At 41.6% G+C, this 15,051-nt stretch overlaps 1 protein-coding gene across 9 annotated transcripts in view; it reads left to right on the forward strand.

The window, feature by feature from the left end:
• POT1 (protection of telomeres 1) overlaps positions 1-15,051 on the forward strand; it is a 170,360-nt gene that overhangs the window by 36,365 nt on the left and 118,944 nt on the right. For 7 of the 9 annotated variants that reach the window (XM_050936142.1, XM_050936141.1, XM_050936143.1 and 4 more), the window contains one exon: positions 11,408-11,518. The exons of the other annotated variants lie outside the window; for them this stretch is intronic. In XM_050936142.1, coding sequence (XP_050792099.1) covers positions 11,408-11,518 — 111 coding nt within the window. The remainder of the gene's footprint in view (positions 1-11,407; positions 11,519-15,051) is intronic. 9 annotated transcript variants of the gene reach the window in all.

Below are 15,051 nucleotides of genomic sequence, written 5' to 3' on the forward strand. Positions count from 1 at the left end.
GGAAGCTAAAAGGAGAGGATATCTTCATTTCATTTTTAGACTCCTAAACGTTGTTCCAGCAAAAGAAGCAATCTGCACAATACATGGTTGATAGGTAGTCTCTTTGAAAGGCTTAGAAAGCGTCATGTATTAAGTGGGGTTTTTTTTTTGCTTTAGTTAAGGGATCTTTGCTATCCTAATAAAGGTCTTTTGAAGTTTTTTAAATCTGTGTGAGATTTTTTTCCCCCAAGACTTCTGTTTGACTGTTGCGCCAAAACAGGTTGAAGAGGAAATGCTTCCAAACAGTAGCTTTCTCAAATACTTCACAGTATTTCAGGTAAACATATAGTTTCTAGGTTTTGCTCTGTACCATATATCAGAGGTTCTCAAACTTTTTCTTTCTGAACGCCGCCCCCTCCCCAACTCCACAGCCCACCTGTGCCACAATAACTGGTTTTCTGCATATAAAAGTCAGGGCCAGCATTAGGGAGTAGCAAGCAGGACATTTGCCTGGGGCCCTGTGCTAAGGGGCTCCCACAAAGCTACATTGTTTAGGCTTTGACTTCAGCCCATGCGGTGGAGCTTCAACTTTCTACTCTGTCCCCAGCGAGTCTAATGCTGGCCCTGCTTGATGGCCCCCCTGAAACCTGCTGATGGCCCCCAGGAAGCCTCAGACCACTGGTTGAGAACCGCTGCCATATGTGTGACAGTCCATGCAAATTGTGTAATGAGGTAATTTGCATTCTTGTGCATAATCTGCATATAAATATGTCATAGTAAAAGATTCAAGGAGTTCAATTTATTTAGCTTGACACACACTGTAAAGGGGTTATTTGATCAGTATATAACATACACTTTGGTTCAAACAGGAATTAATTTAGGGAAATTCTCTGACCTGTGATACGCAGGAGGTCAGGCAATCCTAGTCACTTTGGAATCTATGAAATATAAGCTTATGGTTAGAGCCCTGCACAATACAAAATTCATATCTGCAGATATCCATGGAGCTGCAAGGCTCTAGCAACAATGAGCAAGACCAGCAGAGCCATGGCCAAAGAAATGATAGTATTGTATTTTCTATTTCTAAATATATTGTAGGTACTTCAATAATACAGTATTGAGGGCTGTGTAAATACCTTGATAGTTGAACCAAAAATCATATCACAGACCATAGAATTATAGGACTGGAAGGAACCTCGAGAGGTCATCTAGTCCAGTCCCCTGCCCTCATTACAGAACTAAGTATTATCTAGACCAGTGCTTCTCAAAGTGGTGGTCTGCAGACCGGCACATCGGCTGCTGGTCCGCGGCGAGTTTCCTCAGAAGAACGTCGAATAGTATAATAATATGGCACCAGTCCCTGGCACACTGGGGAAAAAAAAAATTGCCGGTCCTCCACATCACATAGCTTGAGAAGCACTGATCTAGACCATCCCTGACAAGTGTTTGTCTAACATGCTCTTAAAAATCTCCAGTGATGGAGATTCCACAACCTCCGTAGGCAGTTTATTACAGTGCTTAACCACCCAGACAGGAATTTTTTCCCAATGTCCAACTTAAACCTCCCTTGCTGCAATTTAATCCCATTGCTTCTTGTCCTATCCACAGAGGTTAAGAAAAACAATTTTTCTCCATCCTCCTTGTAACAACCTTTTAAGTACTTGAAAACTGTTCTCATGTCCGCTGGGTCTTCTCTTTTCCAGACTAAACAAACCCATTTTTTTCAATTTTCTCTCATAGGTCATGTTTTCTAGACCTTTAATCATTTTTGTTGCTCTTCTCTGGACTTTCTCCAGTTTGTCCACATCTTTCCTGAAATGTGGTGCCAGGAACTGGACACAATATTCCAGTTGAAACCTAATCAGCGTGGAGTAGAGTGAAAGAATTACTTTTCGTGTCTTGCTTACAGCACTCCTGCTAATACATCCCACAATGATCTTCACTTTTTTTGCTACTGTGTTACACTGTTGGCTCATATTAAGCTTGTGGTCCACTATGACCCCAAGATCCCTTTCTGCAGCACTCCTTCTAGGCAGTCATTTCCCATTTTGTATGTGTGCAATGAATTGTTCCTCCCTAAAGTGGAGTACTTTGCATTTGTCCTTATTGAATTTCACCCTATTTACTTCAAACCATTTCTCCAGTTTGTCCAAATCATTTTGAATTATAATCCTATCCTCCAAAGCACTTGCAACCCTTCCCAGCTTGGTATCGTCAGCCAACTTTATAAGTGTACTCTCTATGTCATTATCTAAATCAGTGTTTCCCAAACTTGGGACTCTGCTTATGTAGGGAAAGCCCCTGGTGGGCCAGGCCGGTTTGTTTACCGGCCCTGTCCCCGGGTCTGGCCAAACACGGCTCCCACTGGCCGTGGTTTGCTGCTCTGGGCCAATGGGGGCTGTGGGAAGCGGTGCGGGCCGAGGGATTTACTGGCCGCCGCTTCCAGCAGCTCCCACTGGCCTGGAGCAGCGAACCGCAGCCAGTGGGAGCCATGATCGGCCAGACCTGGGGATGGGGCAGGTAAACAAACTGGCCCAGCCCGCCAGGGGCTTTCCCTACATAAGCGGCGTCCCAAGTTTGGGAAACACTGATCTAAATCATTGATGAAGATATTGAACAGAACTGATCTCTGCAGTACCCCACTTATTATGCCCTTCCAGAATGACTGTGAACCACTGATAACTACTCTCTGGGAACTGTTTTCCAACCTGTTTTGCACCTACCTTATAGTAGCTCCATCTAGGTTGTATTTCCCTAGTTTGTGTATGAGGAGGTCATGTGAGACAGTATAAGAAGTTTCACTAAAGTCAAGGTATACCACATCTGCTGCTTCCCCCACCATCCACAAGGCTTGTTACCCTATGAAAGAAAGCTGTCAGGTTGGTTTGACATGATTTGTTCTTTACAAATCCATGCTGACCGTTACTTATTACCTAATTATCTTCTAGATGTTTGCAAATTGATTGCTTAATTATTTGCTCCATTATCTTTCCGGGTACAAAAGTTAAGCTGAATGGTCTGTAATTCCCTGGGTTGTCCTCATTTCCCTTTTTATAGATTGGCACTATATTTGCCCTTTTCCAGTCTTCTGGAATCTCTCCCGTCTTCCATGACTTTTCAAAGACAATTGCTAATGGCTCAGATATCTCCTCAGTCAACTCCTTGAGTATTCTAGGATGCATTTCATCAGACTGTGGTGACCTAAAGACATCTAACCTATCTAAGTAATTTTTAACTTGTTCTTTCCCTATTTTAGCCTCTGATCTGATCTCATTTTCACTGACATTCACTGTTAGATGTCCAATCACCACCAACCTTGTTGGTGAAAACTGAAACAAGTCATTTAAGCACCTCTGCTACTTCGACATTTCTGTTATTGTTCCCCCCCTCCCCATTGAGCAATGAGCCTACCTGGTCCTTTATATTCCTCTTCCTTCTAATGTATTTGTAGAATGTTTTCCTGTTACCCTTTATGTCTCTAGCTAGTTTGATCTCATTTTGTGCCTTGGTCTTTGTAATGTTGTCCCAGCATATTTATGTTATTTGTTTATATTTATCCTTTGTAATTTGACCTAGTTTCCAGTCTTTGTAGGACTCTCTTTTTTTATTTTTAGATCATTGAAGTTCTCCTGGTTAAGCCACAATGATCTCTTGCCATACTTCCTGTCTTTCCTATGCAGTGGGATAGTTTGCTCTTGTGCCCTTAATAAGGTCTCTTTGAAAAACTGCCAGTTGTCTTCACTAGTTTTTCCCCTTAGACTTGGTTCCCATGGGATCTTACCTACCCACTCCCTGAGTTTGCTAAAGTCTGCCTTCTTGAAATCTATTGTCTTTATTGTGCTGTTCTCCCTCCTACCATTCCTTAGAATCATGAACGTTACCGTTTCATGATCACTTTCACCCAAGCTGCCTTCCACTTTCAAAATCTCAACCAGTTCCTCCCTATTTGTCAAAATCAAATCTAGAACAGCCTCTCCCCTAGTAGCGTTTTCCACCTTCTGAAATAAAATTGTCCCCAATACATTCCAATAACTTGTTGGATAATCTATGCCCTGCTGTGTTATTTTCCCAACCGATGTCTGAGTAGTCCCCCATCATCACCAAGTCCTGTGCTTTGGATAGTTTTGTTAGTTTAAAAAAAATCCACCTCTTCTTCCTGGTTAGGTGGTCTGTAGTTAGACCCTTACTGTGACATCACTCTCGTTTTTTACCCCTTTTATCCTTACCCAGAGACTTTCAGCAAGTCTGTCTCCTACTTCCAACTCAATCTCAGTCCAAGTGTATACATACAGAAGACCGGGTAAGGAACTGCAGTGGCAAAAGCAGCAGCATGTTGGGCCACTGCTCGCAGGAGCCAGCCCCCAGGCCAGTCAGCTCCACTGATGTGGCTGTGGAATCCTCAGCCCTGCCCAGTGGGGTGAGCACCAGGTTCACCGGCAGCTGTCTCTGGTCACACTAGTGTGTGGCTCACATGATTCTGGACAGGAGTTGCACACCCATCAGTGTGCCTCCTATATATTTACATGTAGGAGAAAAAGGTAAATCTTATTAGGACTGGACACTTTTTAGATGCAAATTGAATGTAAAAAACTTGGAAAGCTATTGACCTGAATTTAGTTTTACAGAAAATTCTTGAAAATGTCTCTTGAAGAAATCAGCCAGTCTGTGGAGCATTAATGCCGTTTGCCCCTTTGTGCTTTAGAATTGAGCAGGCCTAAGTGAATCAAGCTGGGCAGTGGAGGAAGGACTCATACAGGAGGACCCATCTTTTTGTGTGGAGCCCTCTGCATATAAACCACCCACCCTGTAATGAGAGGTCCTGGGGCCATTGATGTCTGAAGGAAGCACTTATATCTGGCACACAGCATGTATTTTATACTGTTATCTTTTTAAAAATTGCAAACACGTTTTAGCTGAATGATCCTTGTGAGATTCACCAGAGAAATGCAGATCACTTCATATTTTCAATTCAGAGGCAGGATTTTCTTTCTATAATAGTCTGAAAAGCCCAGAAGAAAATCAGTGGTATATTAACTGTACCTCTGAGATCATTACTAATTCCTCCATTCATTAATCAAGATAAAAGTTTATCAGTACAATAGGAAAAATAATTACATGTATAAGATATGGAAAAGTACAAGATGTATTTTTATCCTCCATCTGTTTGTTTAATCTGCACCTTTATTTGGTGACTTTCCAATATTGGGACTTTGATTTTAATTTACTGGACCATATTTTCAGCTACCTCTTTTTTTTTTTTTTTAAGTTCTCAAAATGCCACCACCTCACTTAAGAAATCATTGAATTTTAAATGCTGAAGGAAATTTTTTAGAGTAATTAAACACTATCTCGAGCTTTCTGCTTACAATAAATGTTTTATTATTTTACAAGTTTAATGCAGCTCATTTCACATACTACAAGGATAATGTAGTTGTGACCTCTTTAGGTAATTTCGTTTGTGGCTTCTCTTAATATTAATGTCCATTTGGAAATGACCAACTGAGGCTATGTCTACGCTACTGCGGTAAGTTGACCCATGGTACACAACTCCAGCTACGTACCTTAGATTAGTTACCATAAGTTTTACACCATGGGAGGGTAGATGGGAGAAACTCTCCCATCAACTTACCTTACTCTTTTCATAGGGTGTAGAGTACATGGGTCGACTGGAGAGCGATCTGCTGTCAATTTGATGGGTCTTCACTAGATCCATTAAATCAACCACTGGTGGATCGATCTTAGAGCATTGATCTTAGCTGTAGTGTAGACACAGCCTAATAGTGACCACTACTGGCTATGTATTGTTTGTTTCTTTTAAGAACAAAATGTGAATGGGAGGGTTTTTCCCCCATGAGAAAAAATGAACATTTAAAGACTAGATTCTTGTGGGTGTGGGAGGGTGGGTGGGTGTGGGGTCCAGATTCATCTTACAAGAAGTGGAAGATTGGATAAATGGCCAGGGAGGAGTATTAAAATATTGCTCAGACATGCAGGAGTGAAATCAGGAAGGCCAAATCACACTTGGAGTTGCAGCTAGTAAGAGATGTTAAGAGTAACAAGAAAGGTTTCTTCAGGTATGTTAGCAACAAGAAGAAAGTCAATGAAAGTGTGGGCGCCTTACTGAATGAGAGAGGCAGCCTAGTGACAGAGGATGTGGAAAAAGCTAATGTACTTAGTGCTTTCTTTGCCTCTGTGTTCACAAATAAGGTCAGCTCCCAGACTGCTGCACTAGACAGCACAGCATGGGGAGGAGGTGACCAGCCCTCTGTGGAGAAAGAAGTGGTTCAGGACTATTTAGAAAAGCTGAACGAGGACAAGTCCATGGGGCTGGATGCGCAGCATTCGAGGGTGCTAAAGGAGTTGGCAGATGTGATTGCAGAGCCGTTGGCCATTATCTTTGAAAACTCATGGCAATCGGGAGAGGTCCCAGATGATTGGGAAAAGGCTAATGTAGTGCCCATCTTTAAAAAAGGGCAGGAGGAGGATCCAGGGAACTACAGGCCAGTCAGCCTCACCTCAGTCCCTGGAAAAATCATGGAGCAAGTCCTCTAGGAATCAATTCTGAAGCACTTAGAGGAGAGGAAAGTGATCAGGAACAGTCAGCATGGATTCAGCAAGGGCAAGTCATGCCTGACTAACCTAATTGCCTTCTACAATGAGATAACTAGCTCTGTAGATGAAGGGAAAGCAGTGAATGTGTTGTTCCTTGACTTTAGCAAAGCTTTTGATACAGTGTCCCACAGTATTCTTGCCAGCAAGTTAAAGAAATATTGGCTGGATGAATGGACTATAAGGTGGATAGAAAGCTGGCTAGATCATCAGGCTCAACAGATAGTGGTCAATGGCTCTATGTCTAGTTGGCAGCCAGTATCAAGCGGTCGGTCCTGGGGCCGGTTTTGTTCAATATCTTCATTAATGATCCAGAGGATGGCATGGACTGCACCCTCCGCAAGTTTCAAGATAACACTAAACTGGGAGGAGTGGTAGATATGCTGGAGGGTAGAGATAGGATACAGAGGGACCTAGACAAATTAGAGGATTGAGCTAAAAGAAATCTGATGAGGTTCAACAAGGACAAGTGCAGAGTTCTGCACTTAGAATGGAAAGAATCCAATGCACTGCTACAGACTAGGAACTGAGTGGCTAGGCAGCAGTTCTGCAGAAAAGGACCTAGAGTTTACAGTGGACGAGAAGCTGGATATGAGTCAACAGTGTGCCCTTGTTGCCAAGAAGGCTAACGGCATTTTGGGCTGTATAAGTAGGAGCGTTGCCAGCAGATCGAGGGATGTGATCATTCCCCTCTATTCGACATTGGTGAGGCCTCATCTGGAGTGCCGTGTCCAGTTTTGGGCCCCACACTACAAGAAGGATGTGGGGAAAATTGGAAAGAGTCCAGCAAAGGGCAACAAAAATAATTAGGGGGCTGGAGCACATAACTTATGAGGAGAGGCTGAGGGAACCAGGATTGTTTAGTCTGCGTAAGAGAAGAACGAGGTGGGATTTGATAGCTGCTTTCAACTACTTGAAAGAGGGTTCCAAAGAGGATGAATCTAGACTGTTCTCAGTGGTAGCAGATGACAGAACAAGGAGTAATGGTCTCAAGTTGCAGTGGGGGAGGTTTAGGTTGGATATTAGGAAAAACTTTTTCACTATGGAGGGTGGTGAAGCACTGGAATGGGTTACCTCGGGAGGTGGTGGAATCTCCTTCCTTAGAGGTTTTTAAGGTCAGGCTTGACAAAGCTCTAGGTGGGATGATTTAGTTGGGGATTGGTCGTTCTTTGAGCAGGGGGTTGGACTAGATGACCTCTGAGGTCCCTTCTAACCCTAATATTCTATGATCTTCCAAAGTGCTTAGTGTTTACTTTGTATATAAACCAGTGCACATTTTAAACACAACTTTGCATTAGTGTTCCAACAGTGTATCAGGCTTTCTTAAATTTGTGGCTATATATCAGAAGGGCAGAGGTATACTAAATAGGCCAGCCTAACTGTACATATCTACATTCATAACTTAAATAATTAAAAAAAATTGTTACTTACTGATTTTAGGGATTGGAACAGGTGAAGGAGAGGCCCTACATTTTTATATATTGAAGTAAAATAAATAAAAATTCCTAGCACGTAAAGCAAGAGACTGAGCATCTATTTGTGAAACTGTCATTGATTTGCTGTGACCAAGGGCAAGTCTCACTTCTCTCTGCATTAGTTTGCCTATTTTGTAAAATTTATCCACCTTTCAGTTTTGTAGCAGTATCACAACAAGGGAAACATGCCCAGTTTTTCCCATGTTTTGTTCTCACCCTCATTTGCTGCCTTGTCTAAAATATGGACTGCCAGGCATGTGCTTATATCATGAAGCATATCTATCTATATATTCTGCAAAGTGCTTACTTTCTTCTGGGGATGGTACATTGAGACTTTGCTTGTCCAGATAACTGCTGAGATGAGTAGATGTTCCAGTAATGCTGCTGAAACACACTGGTGAGTTTGGAGTTTTTTGCATCGAGAGGAAAGTATTTTAAGATACTGCGTTGGGAATGAGGAGATCTAGGATCAATTTCCATTTTTCCACCACAGAGTGGCCTTGGTTAAATCATTTAGGCCCTGATTTTTAAAGGTATTTTAGGCATTGCTGTGCTCAGCATTACAGCATCTAAGTCTAATTTTCAAAAGTGACTTAGAAACTTAAGAGACTGTGTGTGTACCATTGACTTTCAATGAGGCTTAGGCTCCTAAGTCACTTAGTGTTGCAACAATGAGTGGAGGAACCTAAATCTGGGCCTTGATCTGTCTGTGACTCAATTTCCTTCTGTAAAATGGAATTGATAATATTTGCCTTTCTCTGCCTACCCTGTTCATTTAGACTATGCTGTTTGACACAGGGAGTTTCTCTCACTGTGATTGTACAGTGCCTATCACAAAGACGCCCCATTCTTGGTTAGAGTCACTAGACACTACTATGCAGGTGCTAATAAATTACAGTGACCTAGAATCATAGGGTTAGAAGGGACCTCAAGTGTCATCTAGTCCAGGGGTCAGCAACCTTTCAGAAGTGCTGTGCCGAGTCTTCATTTATGCACTCTAATTTAAGGTTTCGCATGCTAGTCATACATTTTAACAGTTTTAGATGGTCTCTATAAGTCTATAATATATAACTAAATTATTGTTGTATGTAAAGTAAATAAGGTTTTAAAAAAGTTTAAGAAGCTTCATTTAAAATTAAATTAAAATACAGAGCCCCCCCAGACCGGTGGCCAGGACCCGGGCAGTGTGAATGCCACTGCAAATCAGCTTGCGTGCCGCCTTCGGCACCCGTGCCATAGGTTGCCTACCCCTGATCTAGTCAAACCTCCTGCCAAGATGCAGGATTTGTTGGGTCTAAACCAGCCATCATAATCATTATGTAGTAAACATTCTGTGACAACTTTGTTCTCTGCATCATGGTGTTGTAGTTAATTTCCAATTGTATGATCTCACGTTTGGCTAAACTCCACTACTGCATACTCTGCCATTGGCAAATGAGTAAACCAGTTGAAACTATTCAATTTTGGTTTTGATGTTAAATGTTCTGCCCCAACTGAGGTCCTGACTAAAGTGTATATGTGTCGCATACATTTTTGACCTGCCGCTTCCTTTGGATGCGTCACTATATAAATATTTACTGCATAGGTGTAAAATAGCTGAAGTGTGCAGAGAATGAAAATTTCTTATTCATTTTCATTCTCAGCCCAGGAAGTGTATAAATCTTTTTTTCTTCTCTCTTCCCCCGTGACTAATAACTTTCTTTATTCCTTTTTTGACAGGCCAATGGTACAACATTCTTTCTCAAATAGAACCATTTCATGCAAGCATGTTCCATTATGGGTTTAATATAGTTTTCATTTCATTGACATTTAAAAGCTATTTAAAAAAAAACATGAATGTCTTTACAAAAGACAGTCTCCATAAAATAGCTTCCCTTTGGCTATATGCCAGATTGACTGTTGGGCAAACAGCTTTGTTTGAAAAAGAACAGGGAGAGAGATTGAGGGATGTGTGTGTGTTCCTGATTTAAAAACTTACACTGAAGGAACAACCTTTTAAAAAACATTCGTATACATATAATGTAGCTTGGAATTTTGTGTATAAATTATACCACTTGCAAATTACTTACATTGGTAAAGGACCCGTGAATGTGTGATTTGCACATTTCAAGGACATGGAATATTTGTATCTTGTTAGTGCCATTCTCTAGGTTGATCCCTAGAACACTTAATACTTTCCTTTTTGCTTAGTCCAGTAGTTAGAAATTCTTTTTAGAAAGAAGTGCTGCTTGCATATTCCTGCATTTTGTACTTTGAATTATATTTCAACAAAAAATACTCTCCGTTCTTCCTTCAGGTGGCATTTCTGATTTTGCTACTGGTGGTGGACATATTTTTCTTTCAAATAAGCGGAAGTACTAAAAGTGGTGGGGTAGGGGACCATGGCTATGCTTCATATTACAAATGACTTTTATTTTACAGACAAAAGGTATGAGACTTGTGGTTCTAAACAATGTCTGAAATAATGAAAGGACACGTTTTTCAAGGGACCTCATAGACTTCTAATCAGGGGTGAAAGTAAAGCTGAAGATTTACTGGTACAGGGGCCAGCTCCAGCCCCCAGGAGGGAAGGGGCCTCGGGTGGAAGGGGCGGGACTGGGGGGGGGGCCAGCATCCCCCAGCCAGTCCTTCCTGCTGCCTGGCCCGTTCCAGGCAGCTGTGGGGAAGTGGGGGAACGGATGTGAGGGGCAAAAGGGGCAACGACATGAAAGTGTTGCCGCAGCAGCACTTTAAGCAGGGTCTAATGCCATGGCATCACTTTAACATTGCTGCCACTTTTGTGCTCCCTTCCTCCCCCAGTTCAGCAGGGCCACCGTCGGCAGCGCTTGAAAGTCAGCTGGATACGGGCCAGTACTGATGATCACTGTTTACTGGTACGCCGTACTAGCCTATACCGCCTTAATTTCACCCTGCTTCTAAGTCAGAAAATGGACCATTGTGAAATCTCGTGACTTCCTGCCCAATACAGGCCATAGAATTTCACCCAGTACTTCTTTTATCTAGCCCATAAAGAGAGGTGCCAGGGTTTTGAAGTCTGGGAATGTTTGAATCCAAGGCATTTAGTTCAAGTCTCACTGTTGTTCGGGGTGATGTGAATCATTTCACATTTGTCCCCCATTAAGCACCTCCATAGATTAACCATAAACTTTCAGATCAATTTAGTGAGTACTAGGTGATACTTTTTGCAGGTGTCACTCCTGATTTCATGTGTGCCATTTCACCATATTAAGGATACCTGAGACATCACAGGACTGTTGAAGCGTATGTTGGAAGTTGGCCTAGAGATACAGCATATCGAATAAAGAACAATGTCAATTATTGGTTACATTTTGTCTTTTCTATAGGACATTATGGTTGTAGCTGGATTTAATGTGGCTAAGTCACCTTCTGCAAATGAAGATGACCGACACTGCTGTCATCTGGAAGTATCTGAAGATGCAGGATCAGCAGTTTATGTATGTGGGTATACAGGGTTCAATTTTCCACTTTAGATGTCCAAGTTGTCATTAATTTGTTGTTTAACAGAAGAGAAAAGGTACTGATAGAAAAAACACATTGCTGTAAGTACTATAGGCTATGTCTACATTGTGCAAGTGCTGACTACGGGGGTGTGAATTGCAGCGAGCACCAAAGTGCTGTGCTACAGCTCTTTTATAAAGCTGTGGCAGAGTAATGGGAATCTTAAAGTGCTGGATCAGGCCACGGAAGAATTTCCCCTGATGCACACTTTACACAAGGCAGTTTATACTGCCTAGTGAGGCCCCAGATATAGGTGGTGATGAAGGAAGGGCTGACATGGCAGGGATATATCAGGAGCTGTGGTTGGGGTCAGAGTGTGTAGTGCTTTGGCTATTCTGCCCATCTGTTGCAATTTACACAGCCCTCCAGAGTTGTCTGAGTTAGTCTGTGGGCTGCACTGATCCTGCAGCAGCCAGGAATTGAGAGGTGCAAAGGTGGTTTAAATCATCATAAATTACCCTCTCCCTTGGCTGTTACTTTAGCACTATGTTTCTTAGAGGCACAGTGTAAAATCTCACTGTAAATGTATTCATTTCCAGGCTGTTGTGGGGTTATATTTTTACCTCTGCAGCACTAAAGGGTATGTTAATCCATAGTTAGACCTCTCATTTTTCATTTATTAAGAAAAAAAATTGTTTTAATACTGTTAGCACTTAAATGGTGTTGGCCATAGATTCTTCTAACTTACTGAGATGTGGGAATGGTCATTATCCTCTTTTGCTTCTGCTGTTATTTGACTGGGATAATAAGCCCAGCAGTTCATATGTTTACATAGCGATGACTGTATCTTTTCTATTGAAAAGAAATCAATGTTCCTTGCAGGATCTGTGATCTTTATTTCAGACCTGTTATTGTCTTTTGTCTTTCATAAGCCAGGCTTTTATAATCTTTGCTGCATTTTAATGACAATTTTTCAATATCCCTCATGCAAATTATCCCAGCAGCAGTTCTAGGCTAAACAGTGAATGTATGCGTTTTTTCACCCTAGAAGCAGTGTTGTGATATGAAATGAAGTAGGACTGCGTTGTGATGTGCTGAAAACACTTTAGCTGACAACTACTCTGATCAGGCTCAGAAATGATTTTTCAGTTACTTACAACTTTTATTTTAAAATTTCTCACCCAAAATCATACATCAAACAGCCTCATTAGTGGCTAGTTATATGCTAAGTATCAAGCTCCAAACTTGTGTTTGGCTGGAACTTTTTTAAACTGATTTTTTGACTCTTTAAATTCAAAAAAGTTGAATTAAATTTTGTCTCTAAAACACCTCTATGGGTTATTTAGGCCACAGTAGAATTGTGAACCAGTGAAAAAGGGGTATAGTGCAAACTGTTTTGGTGCATTAGTTTTTGGTGATAGTGATGTAAATATAGGATGCTTAAACACCCTTAAAAGTCATATACATGAAACAATGGATAGGTAAAGTATTAGCCACTTTGTGTAACATAATTTCTTAATCACAACCAGCCGCAAACCAATATCAAACATCTTGCTATAATTATTTACAAATAAAATAGTGCTTCATTAGTTTTACTGCACTTATAAAACATACCACATGCCAAACAGATATATTGGTAGACTAGGGGCTTGTCTAGATGAACAGGTAGTTTGCAGCAAGTTATGGTATAAATCTATCCCACATTAGCCTGCTGTACAGTAAATGTCCACGTGGACCCTGCTGTTGTGGTATAATTCTGTGACTTTGGTTCCAGTCTTCCAAACACATTAACTTTACTCACAAGAGTAGTCCTATTGACCAATGTCTTTTAAATTAGCCTGCATTTTTTTTACTTTAGTCAACCAAATATCCAAATCATATGATTTTCCAAATCATAAATTGCTTAAGCTTGCTGACTATTTGAATATTGAGAGATGTAGAATCAGAAATGCAGGGCTGGAAGGGATCTCGAAAGATCATCAAGTCCAGCCCTCTGGCAGTGAGACAGTACCAAGTAAACCTAGACCATCCCTAGACATGCCTTGTCCAACCTGTTCATAAAAAACACCCATGATGGGGATTCTACAGTGTCTCTTGGAAGCCTATTGCAAATTATCCTTGTCTTTAACTATTCTTAACCTAAATCTCCTTTGCTGCAGATTAAGCCCATTACTTCTTATCCTGCCTTCAGTGGACATGGAGTACAATTGGCCACTATCCTCTTTATAACAGTCTTTAACATATTTGAAGAATGTTATTAGGTCCCCATTCTGTCTTCTTTTCTCAAGACTACACAAGCTCAGGGTTTTTTTAACCTTTCCTCATAGGTCAGATTTCCTGAATCTTTTTATCATATTTGTTGCTGTCCTGTGGGCTCTTTCCAGTTTGTCCACACACTTTGTAAAGTGCAGCACCCAAAACTGGACACTGTACTCTAGCTGAGCCCTTACCAGAACCAGGTAGGGTGGGACAGTTACCTCCTGAGTCTCAGATATGGCACTCTTGTTAGTACTCTCTAGCATAATATTTAGCCTATTTTACAACTGTGTCACATTGTTGGCTCAATCTGTTTGTGATCCACTACCATCAGTTACCAGTTATTCCCCATTTTGTATTTATATATTTGATTTTTCCTTCCTAAGTTAAGTGATTTGCATTTGTCTTTATAGCATTTCATTTTGTTGAATTCAGAGCTATTCTCCAATTTGTCAAGGTCATTTTGAATTCCAATTCTGCCATCCAAAGTGCTTGCAACCCCTCCTAGCTTGATGTTAGCCACATATTTTATAGGCATGCCTTCCATGCCATTATCCAAGTTAGTAATGAAAATATTGACAAGTACTAGACCTATGACAGACCCCTGCAGAACTCCACTAGATACGCCCTCCTAGCTTGACAGTGAACCGTTGTTAAGTATGCTTTGGGTATGGTCTTTCAAGCGTTAGCTGAGTCAGCTAAGTAGGGGGAGAAACTCGTAAGGAAACCTTGCTAGTCCCAGTACTGCTTCTGAGGTAGTGCTGGCATTAGGGAGAGTGTGATGGCAGTGGAAACGGGGATACTGAGATGAGGCTTGGGATGGTCATTTCCCGCGGGAATAGGAGACTCAGGGTATTGGGCTCGGGTTATTTGTCTCCCATTAAAGAACTTATGACCCAGTTCCTGGGTCTGTGAGTGTCTCGTATTCATTGCCAAGGGTAATGCGGGTGCTGCTAGCCATTGAGCCCCCAACTGTAAACACTGTATATAATGCAAACCATTTCAAGACAGGGGGTGCAGCAGCACCTCCTGTGTCCCTTGTTCGAGCACTTATGCTCATTATTGTTTCTCCTCACACAACCTCAACATGGCATGGCTTGGAGTTAGGACCCCATCAGGCACACAAGGCTGTCATGCTTAGGAGCTAGGGGACTTGCCTAAGGGGACACACAGGGCATAGCAGGGACCTGAACTCCACTCTCCCCACTTCTAGGCACCCAGCACTGGCCTTTCTCTTTTTATGTAAGGCTAAGACTCTTATCTAAGAGTCTTA

Source organism: Gopherus flavomarginatus, chromosome 1 (genome assembly GCF_025201925.1).
Source record: "Gopherus flavomarginatus isolate rGopFla2 chromosome 1, rGopFla2.mat.asm, whole genome shotgun sequence".
NCBI lineage: Eukaryota > Metazoa > Chordata > Testudines > Testudinidae > Gopherus > Gopherus flavomarginatus.